The 25,014-nt window shown below is 37.7% G+C and overlaps 1 protein-coding gene across 1 annotated transcript in view; it reads left to right on the forward strand.

Moving 5' to 3' along the window:
* Positions 1–25,014, forward strand: part of RYK (receptor-like tyrosine kinase) — a 110,382-nt gene that overhangs the window by 48,933 nt on the left and 36,435 nt on the right. Inside the window, exons 12-15 of the mRNA XM_010858309.1 lie at positions 5,900–6,000; positions 9,340–9,465; positions 11,709–11,795; positions 18,569–18,638. Coding sequence (XP_010856611.1) covers positions 5,900–6,000; positions 9,340–9,465; positions 11,709–11,795; positions 18,569–18,638 — 384 coding nt within the window. The remainder of the gene's footprint in view (positions 1–5,899; positions 6,001–9,339; positions 9,466–11,708; positions 11,796–18,568; positions 18,639–25,014) is intronic.

Raw genomic sequence — 25,014 nt, forward strand, 5'->3', positions numbered from 1 at the left:
ATTTGCCATGGATTCAAACCCTCTCCATTCTTCACATCTCAACTCCGTTGCCATCTCTTTCATGAAGTCTTTTTTAAGCCCCCCAGCCATCAGTTTCTCCCTCCTCTTTTTGTCTCTCTTTCCTTCCCTGTTTCTCATTTCTCTCTGTTTGGTAGCAATTACTGTACCTTTTCTTATGTACTTGTCTTTCCTGCTCGAATGTAAGCTTTTTCCAGTTGGGAAGCATTGCATCTGACTGCTGACTGCCCAGTCCTATGTGGTGTCACACATATAGTGGGTAAGCATATGTCCGGCAGAAACAGCACAAGGGAATGGGGGGGGCTGGTTGGATTAATTCCTGCCCCTAAGTATTCTCTGTCCCCTCTGTTACACTTTTTTTACCTGAGCAGAGAAAGAAGAGAAAGGAGGTCAGAGTAAGAAAAGAAACACATGGGTGAGGTGTTTCAGAATATGTTTTGTGTGTATGATTGTGTTCATTAGATTTGGGTTTTGTAGAGAAGAGCTAAGGAGGTCGTGAGGTAACAGGAACATTTTGATGGAACTCTCTCGAGAGGATATGGCAGAGTTAAAGGTGACTGGGAGGCATAGCATTTCAGAGTTAGTCTTGACAAACACATTGTTTTTGAGGGTTTGCTTGTGTGTGAGGGCTCTGAACCATGTACAGTCAGGTCAGAGTTGTACAAAAACTTAAGAATTTGTGGGGCTTATACCTTTGCTGCTGAAATAATTCGTTACCACCCATTAATTGGTGTTCCAGTTCTCTCTAGTTTTTTGACAAAGATTTCCAAACGATGCCTGATGAGAAGCATCTTTCATCATCACTTGTTTTCAGGGGATAGCCTAGTGGTTAAGAGCACGGACTGGAGCTAGCACACCTCTGAATTCTGGTTGTGCTGCTTGCTAACTTTGTGGCCCAGAGGAGGTTTTGTAGCCTCTTTATGTCTTGGTTCTCCTTATCTCTAAAGCAGAGATGATCATGGCACATACTTAGTAAGCATGTTGTTAAGTTCTAGTGAAATAAAACTGTAGGCTCTTAGAACAAGCCCTGCATTATGGTAAGTGCCATTATTAGGCTTTTTCTTTTCAGAAAGTTGCAGTGCTGGTAGTAATGGATTGATTTCTTCTTCAACTCTTGCCTGTTCTACTGCTGCTGCTAAGTTGCTTCAGTCATGTCCGACTCTGTGCGACCCCATAGACGGCAGCCCACCAGGCTCCCCCGTCCCTGGGATTCTCCAGGCAAGAATACCGGAGTGGGTTGCCATTTCCTTCTCCAATGCATGAAAGTGAAGTTGCTCAGTCGTGTCCAACTCCTAGCGACCCCATGGACTGCGGCCTACCAGGCTCCTCCATCCATGGGATTTTCCAGGCAAGAGTACTGGAGTGGGGGTGCCATTGCCTTCTCTGCCTTTTCTACTAGCTTTTACTTACTACTTGACAGCAAGCTAATAGTGGGGACTAGAAAGTTCCCATGTAATAATCTAATAGTGTTTGAGGCGCTTGCTTCTTCTCTTTGCACTGGGGCCTGTGAGATAACAGTGACTACCGCTTCATCAGGGGCTGTCTGCTAGTACTGCACCAGGCTCTGTATGTGTAGTATTTTATTTGATGCTCACAGCCACTTAATGGATATGATGCTGTCCTTGTTTTAAAGATGAAGAAACAGACTTGAAGAGATTAAATAACTTCTTCAGGTTGTGCTGCTAGAACCAGAGCAGAGCAACAGGAAGGACTCGTCGTCGTAATGAAAGTGAAAGTGTTAGTCGCTCAGCCGTGTCTGAGTCTTTGCGACCCCATGGCTGCAGCCCTCCAGGCTCCTCTGTCCATGGAATTCTCCAGGCAAGAATACTGGAGTGAGTTGCCATTTCCTCCTCCAGGGGATCTTCCCAACCTGGGGATCAAACTCTGGTCTCCTGCATTGCAGGCAGATTCTTCACTGTCTGAGCCATAAGGGAAGGCCAATTGTTGTAATAGATGTATTGTAATAACTCAGTATTGTAATTGTATAAAGCACTTATATTTGGTTTCCCTGATGGCTCAGATGGTAAAGAAACTGCCTGCAATGCAGGAGATCTGGGTTCAATCCCCGGGTTGGGAAGATTCCCTGGAGAAGGGAATGGCTACCCACTCCAGTATTCTTGCCTGGAGAACTGCATGAACAGAGGAGCCTGGCAGACTACAGTCTGTGGGATCACAAAGGGTCAGACACAACTGAGCAATTAACACTTTCACTTCTTTTTTCACTTGTTACATGCCAGGCACTGTTCCACGTGCTTTATATCCATTAATTCCCTTAGTCTTGACAACAGCCTTGTGAGGTTTGATGGAACCCATGGCTCCACAGAATTCCTTGCACAGAGATGATAGGGAGTTCTTCCATACCTGACACTCAGGAGCCAGAGTCCTGTTCTACACAGCTTATTTAGAGGCAGCGACCAAAACTGCCTAAGAGGGTGCTCATGCCAGGGGCAGTTGGAGCCCACGTGTGTGACTTGCCCTGTCGTGACAGTACAAGCTCATCTTTTCCGTCTCTGCTGTGCTGGGGGAGTGTGTTCTGGAAAATCAGAGCTTCTGTGAAGTCTTTGCACAGAGGGACTGGCCTCTGCCCTGTCTGCCCCATAGTCTGTCTCTGTTGGCTCTTGAATATAGGAGAACTCATTCCTTTGTGGGGTGCTTGAACTTGTTTGACAATATATTCATTTTCCATTGTCTCATTACTGGCGACAAGGCCGTTTTATTTCCCTGTATTCATTTCTGTGTCTGGTGTCTAATAGCTATCGTTGAATGAATATTGCATGAAGAATTTCTTGAAGAAAGAATGACTGGAGAGAGGCAGGAAGCCATTCTGTTAGAGCGACAGTAGTTCTTTGCCTCTTTTGATACATATCAATAGCTCATATCAGAAGCAACCATTCTGTGTGCTTTATATAGCCTTCTATATGAAGAAAGTGTGTTTTTCTCTATTTATTGATTGATCCAATAAGTGTTAATTGAGCTCTCACTGAGGCTCAGTTGGGCCCACTTGAGGCCTCTTGGGCCAGGCCCTGGCTTTAGTGTTGGGGAGGAAGGAGTGGTGGGAGGCTCTCATAAAAAATATATAAAAAAACATGTATTTTTCCTGCTTTCGTGGAGTTTATAGTCTGCTGTAACAGATATTAAACCAGATATTAAACCAGAAACCCCTGCTAGAATGTAGGCTTCATGAAAGTAGGGACCTTTGTTTATTGTGTTCACTGCTGTATCGCTAGCACTTGGCACAGTGTCTGGCATTTAATATACGCTTAGTAAATAGTGTTGAATGAATAAATGAATTAGATATATAAATATAAATTATAACAAGCGCTCTGAAGGAAAATGATGATCTTTGCCCTAAATTCTAACTTTAACTCTATAGCAGAGTTAATATCTGCTAATCTTACTGGCTTATGAAAGTTAAATGAGATAATTAATTTAGACTGGTATTAAACTATTAAGTGTAAGCAAGTGTACAATTTTTATCTCACTTTTTACCTCATGTGCTATAGCTATGTAAATATTGATTTTAATAGGTAACAAGGGTTGATCCTCAAATGCTCTATCTTTCTCTCATAAATCTGGGATTTCAAAGGTTTGTTCTGACCCCTTGACATAGTGCTTTGCTCATTATTCAGTTCAGTTCAGTCGCTCAGTCGTGTCCAACTCTTTGCGACCCCGTGAATCGCAGCACGCCAGGCCTCCCTGTCCATCACCATCTCCCAGAGTTCACTCAAACTCACGTCCATCGAGTCAGTGATGCCATCCAGCCATCTCAGCCTCTGTCGTCCCCTTCTCCTCCTGCCCCCAATCCCTCCCAGCATCAGGGTCTTTACAATGAGTCAGCTCTTCGCATGAGGTGGTCAAAGTACTGGAGTTTCAGCTTTAGCATCATTCCTTCCAAAAAACACCCAGGACTGATCTCCTTCAGAATGGACTGGTTGGATCTCCTTGTAGTCCAAGGGACTCTCAAGAGTCTTCTCCAACACCACAGTTCAAAAGCATCAATTCTTCGGTGCTTAGCTTTCTTTACAGTCCAACTCTCACATCCATACGTGACCACTGGAAAAACCATAGCCTTGACTAGACCGACCTTTGTGGGCAAAGTAATGTCTCTGCTTTTGAATATGCTATCTAGGTTGGTCATAACTTTCAGCCACTAAATACGTACATGCTCATAATGTTGCATGCCCAGGCTTTTCAAGAATTCTGAGGTGGTACAAGAGTGCCACCTACTGTTGAATTGCTGAAGAGAAACACAGTAACTGGGATCTGTGCATATTTATTCAGTCATCGGTGCTGGTTGCAGGGAATATTTAAATTGTACTTTCCACATATATTATGTAACTTGAGCCTCCCCTAGATCCTGGGATGTGGGTTTTCTTAATCCCATTTTATGGGTAAGTATTTGTATTCTATTATTTTCTCCATCTTTGAGAATGATAATGCTTCTTTTCCCTCCCCATTATTGAATCCTGGACTTCTACAGTTTTAATTTCTGATGTGATCTTTGAGTTGTGCTCAGAACTCCAAAAACGGGTGCTCTGTGGTACTAAGGATTAGGGATGGTAATATTAGTAATAATGAACATAAATAGTAATAATAATTTATAAATGTATATTTGAGGAGAGGGCACTGACCTAAAAGGATTATATTTTTCATGTAATTATTTTAGCAACCTTTTCAGGAGGTAGTATTATAGTCATTTTATCCATCAGGAATTTGAGGCTCCAAAAGCACTATTTTGCCTAAGGTCGTGCAGCTAGTTAATAAATGGTGGTGCTGGCAGTTTGGATTCAGGGTTATACTTTCCATCTCTTCACTGTGCTATCCTGTACCTACTATACATGTAGACCTATATAGATCAATGTTTGAGTAGCAGCTTTTTGTCATTATGTGTACTTTTAATCACTGGGTTTTGAAAATACAGAACTATTGTGTGGGGTGTGGTCATTCAAAAGATTTTCATATTTAGGAAAGTTTGGAGTCTCTGATTGGACTCTGCTGATTCTGCAGCTAAGGGAGACATGGAAGGTAGCCCTTTCCTCTTGAGGGTATGACATCTTGCCTTTGATTTCACACTTCATGCTGAATTTCTATGCTTTACTTTTCCACTGCTTCAGAATTACTAGACTTGAGGCAGTGTAATTAGAATGTGGTCGAGGGTGACCTGGGATAAGGTGGTTGTGCACTGACAAAATGAAAGGACATTGACTTGTAGTTATCTTGAGTATGAAGTTATTTGAGCCTAGCATCTTCTGGGTCTCTTGATTACTTAAAAAATGTGGGATAATAAAATGCTTCAAGTGCTAACAATTTCTAATAAATTCTATAAATTCCCAAAAGGTGGGATTAGGGATGTAGAAGAAGCAAAATGTATTCGATTAAACAGACTTGAACCAGGTAGGATATCCCTTCCCAAGCTTTGAGCATGTTTGATTTGCTTTCATATGCCGTCATCTGTAGGCCATGTGGTTATGGACCGTCATTAAAAGAATCCTGTCTTTATACTCCTTTTCTTAAAAGCAATCTAAATTGAGTGGCATGAGTTCTTGACTAAGTGTTGGTCCACAGTTCCCTAACATATTGTATGAGGTTCAAGACTGCTATCTATGGTATTTGAAGAATGCTACATTTTGTGAGTGACTTTGATATGATGAATCACCTGATAATTGTGGAGATAGGAAAGAAAAAGAATAGAGCTCTGCATTATGAGATAGAGTAAAATTTCGGTATGAAACATTTGTGATGGAGATCCATGCATTATTGTGATCTCTGTTAAGGTTTTAAGCTGGTTATAATGGCTCCATGCATTTTGTAGGTATTGAAAAAGGAAATTTCTCATTGAAGCTGACTTGCCAAGTATTTCTCTTTTAAAAATTATTTGCAGCATCAGTGCCAGCAGTAGTTCCCAAGGGCTGTCTCAGCCATCTACCCAGACGACTCAGTATCTGAGAGCCGACACACCCAACAATGCAACTCCTATTACCAGTAAGAGTTAATTTAATTCTAAAAGTTAAAGATGATTTACTAAAATTGTTTATGGTCTGTCTGTCCTTGGTCCTGTCTGTCTTGTCCTTGGTTAATTACGTATGGGACATATGCCATGCTATATTCATAGAATCTAACATGTATGAATTAGGCTTAAACTTTTATTTTCTAGAACATTGAATGAAACATTCCAAAATTAAAGTATTAAAATTTTAGGTTTAGTTGTTAGAATTAGTTTTAGGGAGGTTTCTATAGATTATGTTAAAAGGGCTACTGAATCACTTCTGTACAAATTCAAAAGGAGGATTTTCAAGTAGTTAGAATAAGCTCCTGAGCTGTATGAAGACAGAGACTTGGATTTTAATGAATTATTTGATGGTCTCATGGGCTGTGGTAAGGACTTTACATTGTTTTCTGATCATGATGGTAAACTAGCTGCCATTGGAGATCTAATTTCCTTTATTTTGAACAGGATTTTAATTAAAGTTTTTATACTGTAGCTGTTCAGGGGAAAATAAACATTCTTGGAGTATAATTTAGACATAATGAGGATTGAGAAACGTCATTCACCAAACAAGAAACAACACAATCATCAGGATACACAGTGGGCCACAAGTCAGGACTCAACTCATTGGTGCCATTGATTAATTAGGTTCTTATAGGCAAGATACCTTTATCTCCCTTGGACTGACATTTACTTTCTAGTAAACTAAAATTAAGAATATCTGTTTTTGGACTTCCCTTGTGGTCCAGTGGTTAAGAATCTGCCTGCCAGTACAGGGGACACAGGTTAGATCCCTGGACTGGGAAGATCCTACAGGCTACAAAGCGACTAAGCCGGTGGACCACAGCTACTGAATCTGCATGCTGCAAAATACTGAAGCCCGTGTGCCTTAGAGCCTGTGCTCCGCAACCAGAGAAGCCCCCACAGTGAGAAGCCATGCACTGCATCTAGAGAGCAGCTCCCACACACCACAACTAGAGACAAGGCCAGGCACAGCAATCAAGACCCAGCACAGCCCCCAAATAAACACATGATCCTAGGAGGGAATGCAAAATGTACAGTCAATTTAAAAAAATGATAAACAACATTATTTAAAAAATAAGAATATCTGTTCTTCACCCAGTGCCCTCCTATGGTCTTTCAGTATTGTTTCTCATTAAGAAGAATCAGGATTCTTTGGAGAAATGGATGATATCAGGACTGGGTCAGGAATAAGTAAGATAACCTGGGACATTTGTTGAGCCAAAAATCAAGGAAACTACTAAAGACAAGAGCTTTCCAAATTGGAACCATTGAGCATCAAAAAGAATAATGACTGCAATAGATTGAAGTGATATAAAAGTGAAATGTAGAAATGTGTAAAAATCCACAAATTTGTAGTGATACTTTTTTTAAAAAAAGTTTATTATGGGAGTTAACTGAGGCACCAATAATACCTTACTGTGACAGCTGAGCATGAACTATTTTGCAGTAACCAGATAGTGCTGGCTTACGAAGGGAACATTTTTTTTTTTAACAGAAAAATCCCAGCTAATAAATGCAGAAGGAATAGTAGAATCAGAATGTCATACTTGTATCCCCTAATAAAATACTTGATTCAGGAAAGGATTGTCCATGTTTTAAACTATACGAACAAAGAGAGGTAGGGAGCTTTACCATTTGAGGGATCATAGTGTTACTGCCTGAATCCACTCCTGTAACTTAGCATCATTAAAAGTAGGATAGCTAGGTAGTTTGTATTCCCAGGTGGAATATTCTTGTCTTCTTCCCCCACAGAGAGTTAACTTGGATCTAATTGAGGCTATAAGGCTGACTTTCAGTTTACAGGGATAGAGGAATGAGTTAGATGACACTGGAAGAGTCAGATGCTGGACTTTCTCCAGGATAGTTGATCTAGTTTCTTTAGTAAGATGGGGCAAGAAAAACGAAAGGGGAAAGAAGTGGGCATTGTAGCTTAATCTGAGAGAAATCTGAGAGAAATCATAGCAGCATTTAACATCTCCACCAAGGAAAGAAAGATGTATGTCCCTCAGGATATAAAATGATAGATGTGAGGGTAGTTCAGACTATTCCTAAGAAACACATCATTGCTTTAAATGTTTAGCTTTGCTCATTAGAGTCATTCTTGATTGTGGATATAACCTTAAAGAGGTAGATAAGCAAATTATTATATATGCTAAAAGCAAAATGCATTTTAAAAAGTCAGTGGAAGTACAATTATTTTTTGACAGATTTATAAGTTTACCACCAATAAGTTTACTTGTTTTTGTAGACATTACCTTAAGGAGATAGATACTTCGTATGATACAAAATAAATAGTGTTTTTTAAAAAAACCAACAGAAATATATTTGCCTGTAAATAAAAAAAAGTGAAAGGAGCAGAAAAAAACACTTGAAGATAAAGGAGTCAAGAGTTTTCAAAAATAACAAAACACAATAGTATACAAATGGAAGAAACTCAGAGAACTCCAGGAAGGATTAAACACTCATATATACTAGACATACACACACACCTAGACATATCGTGGTCAAATTGCTGATCAGTGGGATCAGGTTTTGTCATCCTAATGCATCCTTTTATAATAAAGTTTTTCAAAGCTTTTCATGTAGTTCTTCCAGCAGCCACCAATAATCATTGTCTGAGTCCACCCTTTCTTTCGGGATTTTTCTCCCCTAAAATAACCATTCCAATTTCTGCTTGCTAATAACACTAGATCTTCCTTTTATTCTAACTTTTTTTTGTTGCAATGAGAATTTTAATTTATGGCCAGAAATTTTGTTTTGCTATCATCATATTAAGAATGAATATGAATCAAGGGAACTGAAAAACGAATATGAATCTCACAAAGGTATGACTGGCTGTATGGATGCTAGAATGATTAAACCAATTATATATATATATATATATTTTTTTTTTTTTTTTAAGAAAAGCTATTTTTACAAACATCTCTTCATTTGAAGTTTTTTTGTTAGGAGACTATATTAGAAAATCTTTGGAGAAAAAAGCAGTTCATTCAAGGGATTAGATTAATTCCATGAGTCAAAGCTTGTTTCATTTGGCAGAAAAGCAATTGAAGTGGTATTAATAAAATATTATTTTTAGTATTTCTTGTTTTAATTCTGCATTTAAAGGTTTTGGGGTAGGTGGGAAAGTGTTTCTTTAAAATTTAGTATGGCCTTCATAAATAATTCTCCCTGTATGTGCCTTTTTCCTTTTTGATTCTTACCTTCATTTGTTCCTGTGACTTGACTCCTGGGGTTCTAACTGAACTAGTTGATCCTGATGCCATAAGAAGGTATTTATATTTCTTGGTTTGGCTTTGTTGGCTCCTCAGGTTATCCTACCTTGCGGATAGAGAAGAATGACCTGAGAAGTGTCACTCTTTTGGAGGCGAAAGCTAAGGTGAAGGATATCGCAATATCCAGGGAGAGGATAACTCTAAAAGATGTACTCCAAGAAGGTACCTATTCTCTCAAAATCAGGTTTTCAAGGAAGATTTACTGTTAGTATAAATATTTTTTTGTTTCACATTTTAAGAATTTCATCTCATTTCATCCCTAAGGATAGAAAGCAGTTCAGTTCAGTTCAGTTCAGTTCAGTCGCTTAGTCATGTCCGACTCTTAGAGACCCCATGAACTTCAGCATTCCAGGCCTCCCTGTCCATCACCAACTCCCGGAGTCTACCCAAACCCATGTCCATCGAGTCAGTGATGCTATCCAACCATTTCATCCTCTGTCATCCCCTTCTCTTCCTGCCCTCAATCTTTCCCAGCATCAGGGTCTTTTCAAATGAGTCAGCTCTTCACATCAGATGGCCAAAGTATTGGAGTTTCAGCTTCAACATCAGACCCTCCGATGAACACCCAGGACTGATCTCCTTTAGGATGGACTGGTTGGATCTCCTTGCAGTCCAAGGGACTCTCGAGAGTCTTCTACAACACCACAGTTCAAAAGTATCAATTCTTTGGCACTCAGCTTTCTTTATAGTCCAACTCTCACATCCATACATGACCACTGGAAAAACCATAGCCTTGACGAGACGGACCTTTGTTGGCAAAGTAATGTCTCTGCTTTTTAATATGCTGTCTAGGTTGGTCATAACTTTCCTTCCAAGGAGAAAGTGTCTTTTAATTTCATGGCTGCAATCACCATCTGCAGGGATTTTGGAGCCCCCCAAAATAAAGTCAGCCACTGTTTCCCCATCTATTTCCCATGAAGTGATGGGACCAGATGCCATGATCTTAGTTTTCTGAATGTTGAGTTGTAAGCCAGCTTTTTCACTCTCCTTTCACTTTCATCAAGAAGCTTTTTAGTTCCTCTTCACTTTCTGCCATAATGGTGGTGTCATCTGCATATCTGAGGTTATTGATATTTCTCCCGGCAATCTTGATTCCAGCTTGTGCTTCTTCCAGCCCAGCGTTTCTTAGGATGTACTCTGCATATAAGTTAAATAAGCAGCCTTGACGTACTCCTTTTCCTATTTGGAACCAGTCTGTTGTTCCATGTCCAGTTCTAACTGTTGCTTCCTGACCTGCATACAGGTTTCTCAAGGGACAGGTCAGGTAGAAAGCAGTGCACAATTTATTTCCTGTATAAAACTGATCTTTGTTTTCCCTTTCTTTAGATTTTTAACTTGCCTTATTAAGCTTTGAAACGATTTTGATATTCAAGTATATTAAAGCATGATTATTAGTGTTTATCACCTTTAAAAGGATATTTCCTGTTTAGTTCTTGTCCAAAGATGATCACTTGCTCACAGGCCTTTTTGAAACAGTCTAAGTAATTTTCTCTGTGATGGAAAGTACAGGGGTTCCAGCAGAAGGAGATGCATCGGTATTGGAGTTATGCCCAAATTCCAGTCTCAGTCCCACAGTTTATTACCTAGATGACCTTAGAGAAATCATTTCCTGTCTTCCATAGCCAGTTTCCTTGTCTGTAAATATGGGCTTATGTTTTCTACTTTAGACACGAAGATTAGATGAACTGATGTACATTACATGAAGTAACACATGATAAGTGTTTGAGAGATAAGACCCTGCCCTTCCCTGTTCGCTGGTCCTTGCTTTCTTTTTTGAGTTTCAGGGTATTGACTGGGGACAATGCTGAAAGAAGAGGACAGAAATTAATAATAAAATGCTTTACTGAACTCTTCAAGTTGTTCAATAGACAGTAACTTTCCCCTTCCATAACTCAGTTTGAAGTGTTTTAGATGCCTGTGAGTCATTCTGAATTCATCTGTCAGTTAGAGATGCTTGTTTGTCAGTCACAGCTAAGGGAGGGGCTTGAACTGTCCCAGAGGCAAATAGTCATTAACGGAAGCAGGTTTTTATTGTGTGTTTTTGAATGTATAAGGAGAGTCCATTTTTCTCCTTTGTCATTGCTCTGAGGCTCAAAACTCATAAATGTCTCTGTGGATAGCCCATTACTGAGCTCCAGTGCTCCTAGCTGTATCGTTAGTTTGTTTAGGCTATTTCAGAATGAATTCTCATAGACAGTTTAAATACATCTTTTCTAAAAGCAAGTTAAGATGTTTTGTAGTTTAAAAAGAAAAATAAAGATTTGAGTCTTTCTATGCTAGGGCTGGAGTAATGTTGATCACATTTGGCCTTGTTATATTTAAGTTGTATTGTGCCAGAAAATTTTGTACTTATAATTTTATAAGCATTATCATATGATCTCAGTAATTATTGTTTTTCCTTCTAGGTACTTTTGGGCGTATTTTCCATGGGATTTTAGTAGATGAAAAAGATCCAAATAAAGAAAAACAAGCATTTGTGAAAACAGTTAAAGGTAGGATTTGTTCCCATCCTGTCTCCATAATACTTTTCTGTCTAAGGTGGCTTTTATGCCAGTGAAATTGTTTCAGATTTTCAAAGTGTGACATACCTTTCAATCAGTCCATGTTAATTTAGCTCATACAGGCTAACTTTTAGGAGATTTGTGTTGTTCTTATTAAGGTATAGAAAATAGAAGCTAATAGTTGAGACATTATGCATTTGTTAGATGGTACTCAGAAGTAAAAGTCATTCAGTCATGTCCGACTCTTTGAGACCCCATGGACTATAGAGTCCATGGAATTCTCCAGGCCAGAATACTGGAGTGGGTAGCCTTTCCCTTCTCCAGGGGATCTTCCCAATCCCGGGATCTAACCCAGGTCTCCCGCATTGCAGGCGGATTCTTTACCAGCTGAATCACAAGGGGAACCCCAGATAGTACTCAGGCTTCCAGTTAAACTGCATCCAATTAACTTCTTTTTTCCTATATCTAATATTATGTTTTTCCTAGGTTCCAATTATTTGGTTTTTCCTTCTTAAAAAACATCTCAGCACCCCCTATCCTCAGTACTGAGGAATTGTAAAGAAAAAGATGAACCACTGTACCTTATGTGAAGAGCTGTTATTTGCCTTCCTCTCACTCCTGGTACCCCCTTTTTTTGCTATTACATATAATTTGCAGAAAGTATACATTTGTGTGTGTTCTTTCTTGGTAGAGTTTTACAGATACAGCCATAGTTAGAATTGCTGCGCCATGAGGTATTTACATTGAAAATTTTGATAGTTGCCAGATTGTTTTCTAAAAGGTAGTGCTTAGTTTATATTTTCATAAACAGAATACCTATTTTCATATGTTCACCTTTTGGAGAAATATATTGCTTAGATTTTCACTTACTGATTTATATAAAATTTTCAGTTAGAGATTCCCTATAAAAATGTACTAGAATATTTTTAATATGGTTTATTGCCTAATACTGGTAAATTAGCAAACCTTTTTATGATATTAAAATTTTAATGCTTTATGATTGGTATTTATAAAAGCTTAAAAGTCCCTTGGACTGCAAGGAGATCCAACCAGTCCATCCTAAAGGAGATCAGTCCTGGATGTTCATTGGAAGGACTGATGTTGAAGCTGAAACTCCAATACTTTGGCCACCTGATGCAAAGAGCTGACTCATTTGAAAAGACCCTGATGCTGGGAAAGATTGAGGGCAGGAGAAGAAGGGGACGGCAGAGGATGAGATGGTTAGATGGCATCACCGACTTGCTGGACATGAGTTTGGGTAAACTCGAGTTGGTGATGGACAGGGCGGCCTGGCGTGCTGCAGTCCATGTGGTCTCAAAGAGTCAGACACGACTGAGCAACTGAACTGAACTAAAATAATGCTTAGTTGAGTCTATTTGTTAATTTTAAGAGAAGGAAAAAATGTGGTAATTTAAAGAGTGCTTAATGCCTGACAGTGTCTGATCTAAGGTGAGATAACTAGAATATTTTAGAAAAACAAATTTAGCATTTCAAATGCATAAATTGAAGGTAAAACTAAATTCAGTTTCATGAGTAGGAAGTGACAATTTTATGAAGTTGACAATGTTAACTTATAAGAACTTATGTTTAATGTTAATTTATAAGAATTTATGTTTCTAAATTTACTTAAAGGAATTCTTGGAAAGTATGAAGGGCTTATTATGTTTATCATTTCTAAAAAGTTGGATTGTACTAATCTAACCAAAAAAATCTTAGGAATTTACTTTCTTTTAATTTAGCAAAATTGTTTAAGGATGCTACAAGCACAAACATACGCTTTTCTTTTCTAAATAAATGATTTAACTTACTGCGTTCGATATTTATTCATTCACTTCTCCTAACCGAAAAACACTTTTAAAAATGGATATTTAAATTTGGTCCCACTAGGTTTTCCGACTAGTGTTGAAGGATACTTTACATATTACTCTTTGTAAATGTAAAATTTGAGCCCTAATTTTAATAACATCTGTCTTTTGTTACACTTTCTCCACTTTTTAAAGGAAACATTTCCCCTTAATTCTAATATTTCTTCTGAGGTTTGTAAATATTCTATGGATAATTTAGAACTGAGCTAATATTAATTTGTTCTGAATAAATGTAGAATTAACTAAAGAGGTTTCTATATAGAATTGGGTTGATTTAGGATTGGAATAGGGGAGAGAAGGAAATAATAGTGATAAGAAAACACAATGCAGATACTGGGACTGTTTCACAAGATAAGATTTCTCTGTCTGTATACATTTGCATTGTAGTCACTTGCTTGTTTCTGTATCTTACCACTGTAATTATAATGTTCTCTCTGAGTTATACGGAAACCAGAGAAAGCACAGTGAGTCCTTAGCCAAGATATGGTCATGGTTTGTGTGGGAAACACAGAGGAAGTGTACTGACCACAGTATTTGCTTTAAAATTGTTTTATAGCTCCACATGATTGTCTCTGAGATTTATTATTTTGGAATGTTATTTTTATTTTTTAATTGAAGCCGCATAGAGCTGACAAAGTTCTCTCACAAATCTGTGTGCTTTATTACATGCTGTATAATTAGAAGTACAGCTAAAAATACAAAAATAAGTTTTTAAAAGATCAGTGACCTTTCCTTTAGGCATAAGCACAAAATTGGAGTTTGGCTTCTTAAAAAGTTCATAGTTTTTCACAGAAACTTAATGGATATGCTAATATAAATTTCCAGAGATTGAAATTAGGAATCTGAATTTCACACATTGAATATTGTGAAATTGAATTCCATAAAATAAATTAATTAATTTGAGGTTAATTAAGTTCTTATTTTCTTTTGTAACTTCTTAGAAATAAGTAGGCTTTTTAAAAATCATTTTGTTCTTTCTTGAAACTTTTAGAATGTAAATTATTGTGTAGTCTTCTTTTCAAATACATTCATTTTGAGTTAGACCTTTCAGTATTTAAAGTTAAAAGGCTAGGGCCAAACTAGGTAAAGAATCCAGGAAAGTGGTTTTTCCTTACTAAATGTATAAAATTATTTTCCCTCAAAGTTTTCTTAGCTCATTATCCAGCTCAAGTGTCCCTTGCTTAATAGAATGCTTATCAAAGTTAAGAACTTGAAAAATTATGCAAAACATGACACTGTGAAATTTACTTCTTATTTTACTTGGATCTCTGTACTAGCTGGCAGGAAGATAAACTCTTACCAATTAGGTGCAGACCTCCAACTATTACTAGTTTTAAATTCTAAAAAATCCTTCCAGCCCCCAAATACTGATAGTTCTGACCATAATTTCATTAAAAATTATTTATATTACAAAAAGAGTAAAAAAGACATATCCTGCCATTTACTGAATGATCCTAAATTTTAAACAGTTTCTAAACAACTAAAATTTATTTCAACAGACATTGGGGTAAAGTGATTTTTCCAAAGTAGCAAGTGTTTCAGGTCCTTGGGTTTGTGTCTACCCATTTTGTATACCTACAAAAGTTTTAAGTGAAGCCATCTGGAGTGATTCCATGGGTTAGTCTTGGAAGTAAGTGAAATTAATAATTTCTCAGCTTTGCCAGCTCCACTTTAAGGAATGTGTATGTAATCACGGTGCTTGTGTTTAGTGGTCTGGATTTTACTGATGGTTCAACATTTTCCTAGGTAGGACTGGGAGCTGGATGTTGGCTTTTCCAGTCTTTGTATCTTCTTCTCCCTCCTACTGGATTGATCATAAGATGTGTAAATTATTTTTTTTTTTTTTACTGTTGACATACATTATTGGTGTCTTTGAAATTATTTTTAAAGATATACTCTTGACTTTGTTTTTAGTATCTAAAAACCATTTTAAAAAATTAAAATTCATTTTCAGTTACATAATGAAAATATACTATTCACTTAATGGAAATGTTCTTTTCAAACAGGAGAGAACATCCTCTATTCTATTAAGATAGAGGAATCCTTATAGATTTGTACAAATATTTGATGGCTTTGGATTCTTTTGAAGGTGAAAGGTATTAATAAATTGCATTATTGTGTTTTATTTCTAAAACATTGAACTAAAAGCCAATTTTAGTTCTTTTTGTTACCTGGAGAGAAAACCATGAGTTCAGAAGCTAAAAATAAAATGGAATAATCCTACTAATTTTGACTAGTATATGAAAATTAAATCTTTTTCTACTAATGTAGTGGTAGTTCTTTTTGTTTGTCTAGCTACATAGAGGTAAGAAGGAAACAATAAAATGCACCACAGTCTCTTGTGGGCATTCTTTTCTAGTTTGTTTGTAAAGTTAGAAAATTTAAACGGGACAGAAAAGTACAAAATATAGCTCTCCTACCTCTAAAAGTAGCCACCCTAAAGAATTTCTTATGACTCTTTACCAGTAAGAAGAAAAACATCCAAATATATCTAATTTTCAAAAACCATTTTTTACAATAATTTTTATTGGAGTATAGATGATTCACAGTGTTGTGTTAGTTTCTGCTGTGTAGCAGAGTGAGTTAGTTATACATACACATACGTCCACTGTTTTTGCTTCTTTTCCCATATATGTAGGTCATTACACAGTACTGATTTGAGTTCCCTGTGCTATACAGTAAGTTTCTGTTAGTTATTTTATATATAATAGTGTGTGTAAGTCAATGGTTTATCCCTCTTTCCCTTCCCCCCTTAGTAACCATAAGTTTGTTTTCTACGTCTGTGACTCTATTTCTGTTTTGTAAAGAGGTTTATTTGTATGATTTTTTTTAGATTCCACCTTATCATGTGATATTAGCCTTTCTCTGTCTGACTTAATTCACTCTGTATGACTGTCTCTAGGTCCGTCTTCATTGCTGCAAATGGTGTTATTTCATACTTTTTTATGGCTGAGTAATATTCCATGTATATATGTACCACATCTTTATCCATTCCTCTGTTGATGGACATCCAAATAAATTTGATTTTGTAATATAGCTGATCCCATAAACATAGTTTTTTACCTTGCTTTTAAAATTTAATGTATCTTGTAAATATTCCTGTGTCAGTGCATGTAAGTCTGATTTTTAAAATTAAGATATCTGCCTAATGTTCTTGCATGCTAACATTTAACTAGGTCTCTGTTGATGGGCACTTTGGTTTTTGGTTGTTTTGAGTTTTTTGCTGTTACAACTGAACAGTATTCTTGTTAAGTTATGTATAGATGAGTTTTTGTGAGTAGACTTTTAGCAGTGGGATTGATGATGGTACATAGTATATGTATTTAAAAATTTTGTTAGATGTTGCTTCCTCTACCTAACCAAGATGCTGTTCACCTTGAGTCTGTTTCCTTACACTCTTGCCCAAACTGGCAGGTAGCTGACTTTTTTGTCTCTTCCAATCTTAAGAGGAAAATGGCATCTCCTAGTTTAATTTGCTGATGACTCAGACAGTAAAGAATCCCCCTGCAATACAGGAGACCCGGGTTCAATCCCTAGGTTGGGCAGATCCCCTGGAGAAGGGAATGGCTACCCACTCCCTTGAGAATTCTTGCCTTGAGAATTTCCATGGACAGAGGAGCCTGGCGGGCTACAGTCTGTGGGATCGCAAAGAGTCACACAACTGAGCGACTTTCACAGTTTAATTTGCATTTCTTTATTTAGGAATGAGGCACAAAATCCTTTTTTAATTTTGCTGATTCTTTATGTTTCTTTTTTAAGTAAACTGTTTATATCCTTTGCCTATTTTTCAATTTTTTTTTTCCTGTTGTATGAACTCTAAGGGGAGGAAATTGGCACAGAGTCAGACACGACTGGAGTGATTTAGCAGCAGCAGCAGCAGCATGCCTTATGTGTTACAGATATTTATCCAGCCTATTACTTTCTCTACTTTGTTTGTGAAACCTTATTTAATTTCAGCTTTATGTAGTCAAGCTTATCCTTACTGGCGTTTGTAAATATTAACCTTGTCAGTGAGATTCTATGTACTACAATAGAATTTTAGGCTAGACCTGTTTAGATTTACCTAAAACTTTTAATGGAAATTTACCATATAGTCTGTTATTCAGTCACTAAGTCACGTCTGACTTTTTGTGACCCCATGGACTATAGCGCTCCAGGCTCCTCTGTGTACCACTCTCTCCTGGAGTTGGCTCAAATTCATCTTGATCAAAATTCCAGCAGGTTTTTCTCATAGAAATAGAAAAACTGATGCTAAAATTAATGTGGAAATGTTAAAGATAAAAAAACAGCCAGAATAATCTTGAAAGAAAACAAATTTGGAGAATTTACCCTATACTTGATTTTCAGATATAGTAGAAAGCTACAGTAATCAAGAGAAGTGTTATATAGACAAGATCAATGGAACAGATTCAGTTCAGTTCAGTTGCTCTGTTGTGTCTGACACTCTGCAACACCATGAAATGCAGCACGACAGGCTTCCCTGTCCTTCATTATCTCCCAGAGTTTGCTCAAATTCATGTCCATTGGGTCAGTGATGCCATCCAACCGTCTCATCTTCTGCAGCCCCCTTCTTCTCTTGCCTTTAATCTTTCCCAGCATCAAGATCTTTTCCAGTCAGTCAGCTCTTCATATCAGGTGGCCAAAGTACTGGAGCTTCAGCTTCAGCAACAGTCCTTCCAGTGATTATTCAGAGTTAATTTCCTTTAGGATTGACTGGTTTGATCTCCTTGAAGTCCAAGGGACTCTCAAGAGTCCTCTTTAGCACCACAATTCAAAAGCATCAGTTCTTTGGCTCTCAGCCTTCTTTGAGATAGTTCCTTATTAATATCAGAAAATATTGGTGTCATAAGTATAATATTATCATACCATATATGACAATATTTTTTTCTTTATATACAGATCAAGCTTCTGAAATTCAGGTGACAATGATGCTCACCGAAAGTTGTAAGCTCCGAGGTCTTCATCACAGGTGAGAGGAGAAACCACTCAGCATTTAAGTATTAAATACACTTAATATATTATAACATAGTATGCTGCGTTTTTAAAAAATGTTGTAATGTTTTCTTAATTGAAAGCCTTTTTGGAATAGCTTAATTTTATTCCTAAATATAAAAATGAAATGCATGCTCATTGCACAAAATTTAAAAACATAATAAAATGTAAAGAAAAGTATATAAGCCCACATCTAGATAATTATAGCTGAGCTTTCAGGAAAAGGCTTATATTTATGTGTATATCTACCTTTAAAAAGTAGGATAATGATATACGTATGCTAAAAAAATATTTGTTAGGAAATTTTGCGCATATAGAGCAGGGGTCCCCCAGGCCTGTTAGGAACTGGGCTGCACAGCAGGAAGTGAATGGTGGGTGATATAGCAAAGCTTCATCTCCCGCTCCCCGTTGCTCGGTTTACCACCTGAATCCCCCCGCCCCTGCCGCATCTGTGGATAAATTGTCTTTTACAAATCCAGTCCCTGGTACCAAACAGGTTGGGGACCTCCAATGTAGAGTACCAAAGACCAGAATATAAACACCAGTAAGCCCGCAGCTTACATTCATTGATAGTTTACATTTTGCCGTTTGTGCTGTGCATGTGTATGTATCATTCATTTATTTAGACACATATAGCTAGATAGGTAGTTGTGATTGTGGAAATATTTTAAACTAAATTGGATATCTCAGCACTTTTAATGCATTTCCAGCATGCATTTTTCCAAAATGTTGAGAATATTTTCCTACAAAATCACAATACTATTATCTTTAATAAGGTTAGCATCCTTCTTTATAGCAAAACAATGTGTCTAACTTTTCATGTAAGTAACTATAGATTCATATCCATATTTAAAAAGACTACTTATAGTTCATTAAATGGTGCATCAAATTTTATTTAACCAGACTCTTATCATTAGTTTTCAGTATGATTTTTTTAAAAGATACATATAGTTCTATTATATGAAGAACTTTTTTTAAAAGCTTGATAGCAGTCCTTTTCAAGAGCTATAACAAGATATTCTAACTTCTGAGCCAAAAAGGGCATAATTATAGTATCACATTATGTAGCGGTATCAGTGTTTGGGCAAGGTGTTTGTTGTTTTAAAGCACTGTACAGAGTCAGTTTAATTTGTGTGCCTACTGGAAGTTTGGTCACATATGTTTGAAAAATGGGAGGGTGACCATCCTTATTGGAAGATATTTATAGACTTCTAGGAAAAAATAAAGTAATATATGCAAAAGGCATTATACAGTGTAATTTTTGTGTACTTTGAGCAGTTACTTGAGTTCTGCAAAAAAAATGACTGTGCAGTTTTATTTTTGAATTTTATTTATACTTCAGTTCATATTCAAAAGAATTTGAGGACCTAAAAAGGCAGCTATAGTAAGATCAAAAAAATGGTAATGAAAACGAAACTGAGGTTTTTGGCATTGTGATGCTGGAAAAGCCAACAATAAGGAGACAAAGCAACTCTTAGCTTCTGGGCAAGCAAGGCTGAAGGAAGTATTAAAATTTGTTAAATCTCAGTATTAGAAGAGAAGGAAATGTATATGTTTCCTGGTGGAGAAAAGATTTTCTGGCTTCATACTCTGAGACAAATGTCTCATTAGGTTTATCATATATGTTGGACATTGATTAAGTTAATGAACATTGAAAATAAAGCAGCCAGAGACTTTTGAAAAAAATTGACCACACAGTAATGGAGGGCTAAAAATGTCCTTTTGAAGGATTAAAAGTCGTGTACTTTTAAGAATATTAACTTCCATTGGCCTGATTCACTGATTTAGTCTAAGAATAGAACTCATTTGAAGAGGAATGGATAGATAACTCATTCCTTAGATTATATTTTGTGAAAAAAGCTACATTTTATTTCCTCTGAGTAACAAGATAAGAACTGGGTAATTATGACCTGGGAAATGTTCTTGTTGACAGTGTTGGGAGTACTTGATTTATCATGCTGACCCTCGGAGGAAGAAGCAAAATGTTAAATACTAGTGTATAATATTAACCTAATACTTAGGTGCTTAGCTAGTATTCTTACCCTGATGAAAGATCTACACCACATCAGCACAAAAGTGGGTGGCAGGGATAAAAATAGACAAAGCTAGAATTTTCTCATGAAGCAGTTTTATATCCATGGTAGCCCAAAGATGCTTTGGCTGAAAAATGTTCAGAGCAAGCATTTGTAGCATTTTCTCAGGCAGCTTTATGCTACAGGATTTTCCAGCATCCAACTAGGATGAATTAGTAGCCACAAGATACCCTCTGGAGAAGGAAGTGGCACCCCATTCCAGTATTCTTGCCTGGAGAATCCTGTGGACAGAGGAGCCTGGTGGGCTGCTGTTCATGGGGTCACACAGAGTCGGACACAATTGAAGTGACTTAGCAAGATACCCTTAGATGGTGGAATGGGATGACTTACTGAATTAGTGATATTTGTTACTGAACATTCAGTGATTAGGAACAGTCTTCTAAAGATAGGTTATGGTTTGATCCTGATTAATTTTTCTTTCCAGTCATAAAGTGATACCAGGACTCCTAGGTTTTAAATTAGCAAAACTCATTGTTAATATGTAGAATGTATATGGTTCTTTCTACTCATTGTAGGAATTTATTTCATTTATAAGGGGACTAGGGTCTACATTTCTTTTTGACCCCTAAATTAGAGGTACCAAGGGAACATTTCATGCAAAGATGGGCACAATAAAGGACAGAAATGTCATGGACCTAACAGAAGCAGAAGATATTAAGAGGTGGCAAGAATACATAGAAGAACTATACAAAAAAGATCTTCATGACTCAGATAACCACAAAGGTGTGATCACTCACCTAGAGCCAGACATCTTGGAATGTGAAGTCAAATGCTGAGAATGCTGAGAAAACTCAGCAGTGGCCACAGGACTGGGTAAGGTCAGTTTTCATTCTGGTCACAAAGAACGGCAATGCCAAAGAATGTTCAAACTACTGCACGATTGCACTCATCTCACATGCTAGCAAAGTAATGCTCAAAATTCTCCAAGCCAGTCATCAACAGTACATGAACCGTAAACTTCCAGATGTTCAGGCTGGATTTAGAAAAGTCAGAGGAACTAGAGATCAAATTGCCAAGATCCATTGGATCATCGAAAAAGCAAGAGAGTTCCAGAAAAACATCTACTTTTGCTTCATTGATTAAACCAAAGCCTTTGACTGTGTAGATCACAACAAGCTTGGGAGAATTCTTCAAGAGATGGGAATACCAGACCACCTGACCTGCCTCCTGAGAAATCTGTATGCAGGTAAAGAAGCAACAGTTAGAACCAGACATGGAACAATAGACTGGTTCCAAATAGGAAAAGGAGTACGTCAAGGCTGTATATTGTCACCCTGCTTATTTAACTTATACGCAGAGTACATCATGCGAAATGCTGGGCTGAATGAAGCACAAGCTGGAATCAAGATTGCTGGGAGAAATATCAATAACCTCAGATATAGAAATGACACCACCCTTATGGCAGAAAGTGAAGAAGAACTAAAGAGCCTCTTGATGAAAGTGAAAGAGGAGAGTGGAAAAGCTGGCTTGAAACTCAACATTCAGAAAACGAAGATCATGGCATCTGGTCCCATCACTTCATGGCAAATAGATGGAGAAACAATGGAAACAGCGGCAGACTTTATTTTCTTGGGCTCCAATATCATTGCAGATGGTGACTGCAGCCATGAAATTAAAAGACTTGCTCCTTGGGAGAAGCTATCACCAACCTAGACAGCATATTAAAAAGCAGAGACATTACCTTGCTGACAAAGGTCTGTCTAGCAAAGCTATGGTTTTTCTAGCAGTCATGTATGGATGTGAGAGTTGGACTATAAAGAAAGCTGAGCACCGAAGAATTGTTGCTTTTAAACTATGGTGTTGTAGAAGACTCTTGAGAGTCCCTTGGACTGCAAGAAGATCAAACCAGTCCATCCTGAAGGAGATCAGTCCTGTCCATCCTGAAGAAGATCAGTCCTGGTTGTTCATTGGAAGGACTGATGCTGAGGCTGAAGCTCCAATACTTTGGCCACCTGATGTGAAGGACTGACTCATTGGAAAAGACCCTGATGCTGGGAAAGGTTGAAGGCAGGAGGAGAAGGGGATGACAGAGGATGAGATGGTTGGATGGCATTACCAATTTGATGGACATGAGTTTGAGCACTCCAGGAGTTGGTGATGGACAGGGAATCTTGGTGTGCTGCAGTCCATAGCGTTGCAAAGAGTCAGACACAACTGAGCGACTGAACTGAACTGTCTAGACTGCTCGTGGCTATGTGTGTGCATTTGTTTATTCATTGTTTTGTTCTCCTTTATTAAGTGCCCATTTTGCACTTGGAACACTGCCAGGCATGAGGGTTAAAAATGAGATAATGATCTTCAGTAATCAGATTATAGAATTTATCAAGCAAATTCAATATACTCAGCAACAAATGACGCCTGGTTTCTGATTTTACCTTTTTTAAAAAACTAGATGTGTAATTCATCATATTTACTTCATTATTTACCTTCTATGATTAAGAGTTGTAAAGGACTGAAATATTTTAAAGCATTTTGAAATTCTGTTCACTCCTTTTTCCAGTGGAATTTTTGAGAATAATTTTTATTGTAAGTTAAAATAGCTGTATAAATAAAAGATAGCTATCAGTTTACTTAAATTCCATTAGGACTGCTTCATAAAAAGTACTTGAGCTATTTTTCTTGTGGTTTGACCCTCCATTGGCCCAAGAGTGCCTGATGGTAGGCACTTTGCTGAATGCCTCTCAAATCACGCTGCAGGCCCACTCGGCAAGACGGAGAATTGTACTAGTTCTTGTCTCTACTCTCCCCGGAACCTACCTTTCCGTTATACACCTGCTTCTGCTCCCATCCACTCTTTTTATAGATCCCAGACCTTCCTCTTTATCATCCTTCCCTTTATAAACTGGGAAAAATGAAGAGCAGCCATCTGTTCTTTGAAAGAATTTTGTGCAGCGTGTTATTTCTCCTGGAGGGCTTTTAAATAAAGAATAAATGCTTTGATCTCATCCAGCAAACTTACTGTGCTTGAGTCAGATTCCTTTAACTCTGCTTAGTGAATTTCAGTCATGAGGAAAGGAGCAGAAAAATAATTTTGAAAGTTAAAGAGATTGAACAGCTCTTCACATACCTCTGAAGTCATAGTAGGTTCACTTAAACCTGAGTGCACACCTGTTCATCATTTTTTCCACTTTTATTGATAAATAATTGACATATCACTGTATAAGTTTCAAACATAAAGCATGATAGTTTGATTTATATATATTGTGAAATGATTACTGCAGTACATTCAGCTAACATTATCTTCTTATATAGATACAATAAAAGGGAAAGTAAGAATAAAGGAAAAAAGTTTCCTCCTTGTGATGAGAGCTCTTAGGTTTACTCTCTTAACCACTTTCCTGTACATTTCTACAGCAGTGTTAGCTGTAGTCATCAGGTTGGCTCAGAGGGTAAAGTGTCTGCCTGCAATGCAGGAGACCCGAGTTCGATCCCTGGGTTGGGAAGATCCCCTGGAGAAGGAAATGGTAACCCACTCCAGTATTCTTGCCTGGAGAATCCCATGGACAGAGGAGCCTAGTGGGATACAGTCCACGGGGTCGCAAAGAGTCGGACACGACTGAGTGACTTCACTTCAGTACTTATAATGAGAAGTCCTTGCCTTTGGATCACCTCTCTCCAATCCTCCTGCTGCAGTTATTTTAGGATGTATGGGACTTGGTGTGAAAAGAATCTCTGCCTTGCTTCCCTGGTAGGGAATATCCAGTGATCCAGGGGAAAACAGGGTTTTAGAATCAGATGAAGACTTGACTTTTTCCTTCATGTGCTTGCAGTTGTTCTTGGCAGATAACCTTATCACTTACCCCTGCATGGATTACCTCCTCTGTGAAGTGGAACTAATCATCGCTGCCACTCCCAGGCTGTAATACAAGCAAGAAGCCTTACAGAGAGGTTACCACATACAAGTTTACTGATCTAGTCTTCATTTTCCTGGTTCCTCAGGATCAGTGCTTTCCGTCTTAGTAGCTCCTGCACAGCAGAAGGGGGGCCCGTAGCTTTCACTTGTGCACTGTTAGGCCAAAATTGTGTGACTGCAGTTTTAATAAATATATACTCAATTGAAACAACTTAGGAAATACAGAAAAGCAAGGTAGGAATAATCTAAAGTCCCACAACTCAGACAACAACTCTTGGCACATTTTTGTGCAGAGTTTTGTTATTTCTCTACTATATTTGTAATTATCCTGCAAACGTGTGAATTTTGTATCTTGCTTTCCTATAATGTAAGCTTTTACTCATATTCTCGTAGCATCTCTTTGTGGC

The sequence above is a fragment of the Bison bison genome, unplaced genomic scaffold (assembly GCF_000754665.1).
Source record: "Bison bison bison isolate TAMUID 2011002044 unplaced genomic scaffold, Bison_UMD1.0 scf7180017864384, whole genome shotgun sequence".
NCBI lineage: Eukaryota > Metazoa > Chordata > Mammalia > Artiodactyla > Bovidae > Bison > Bison bison.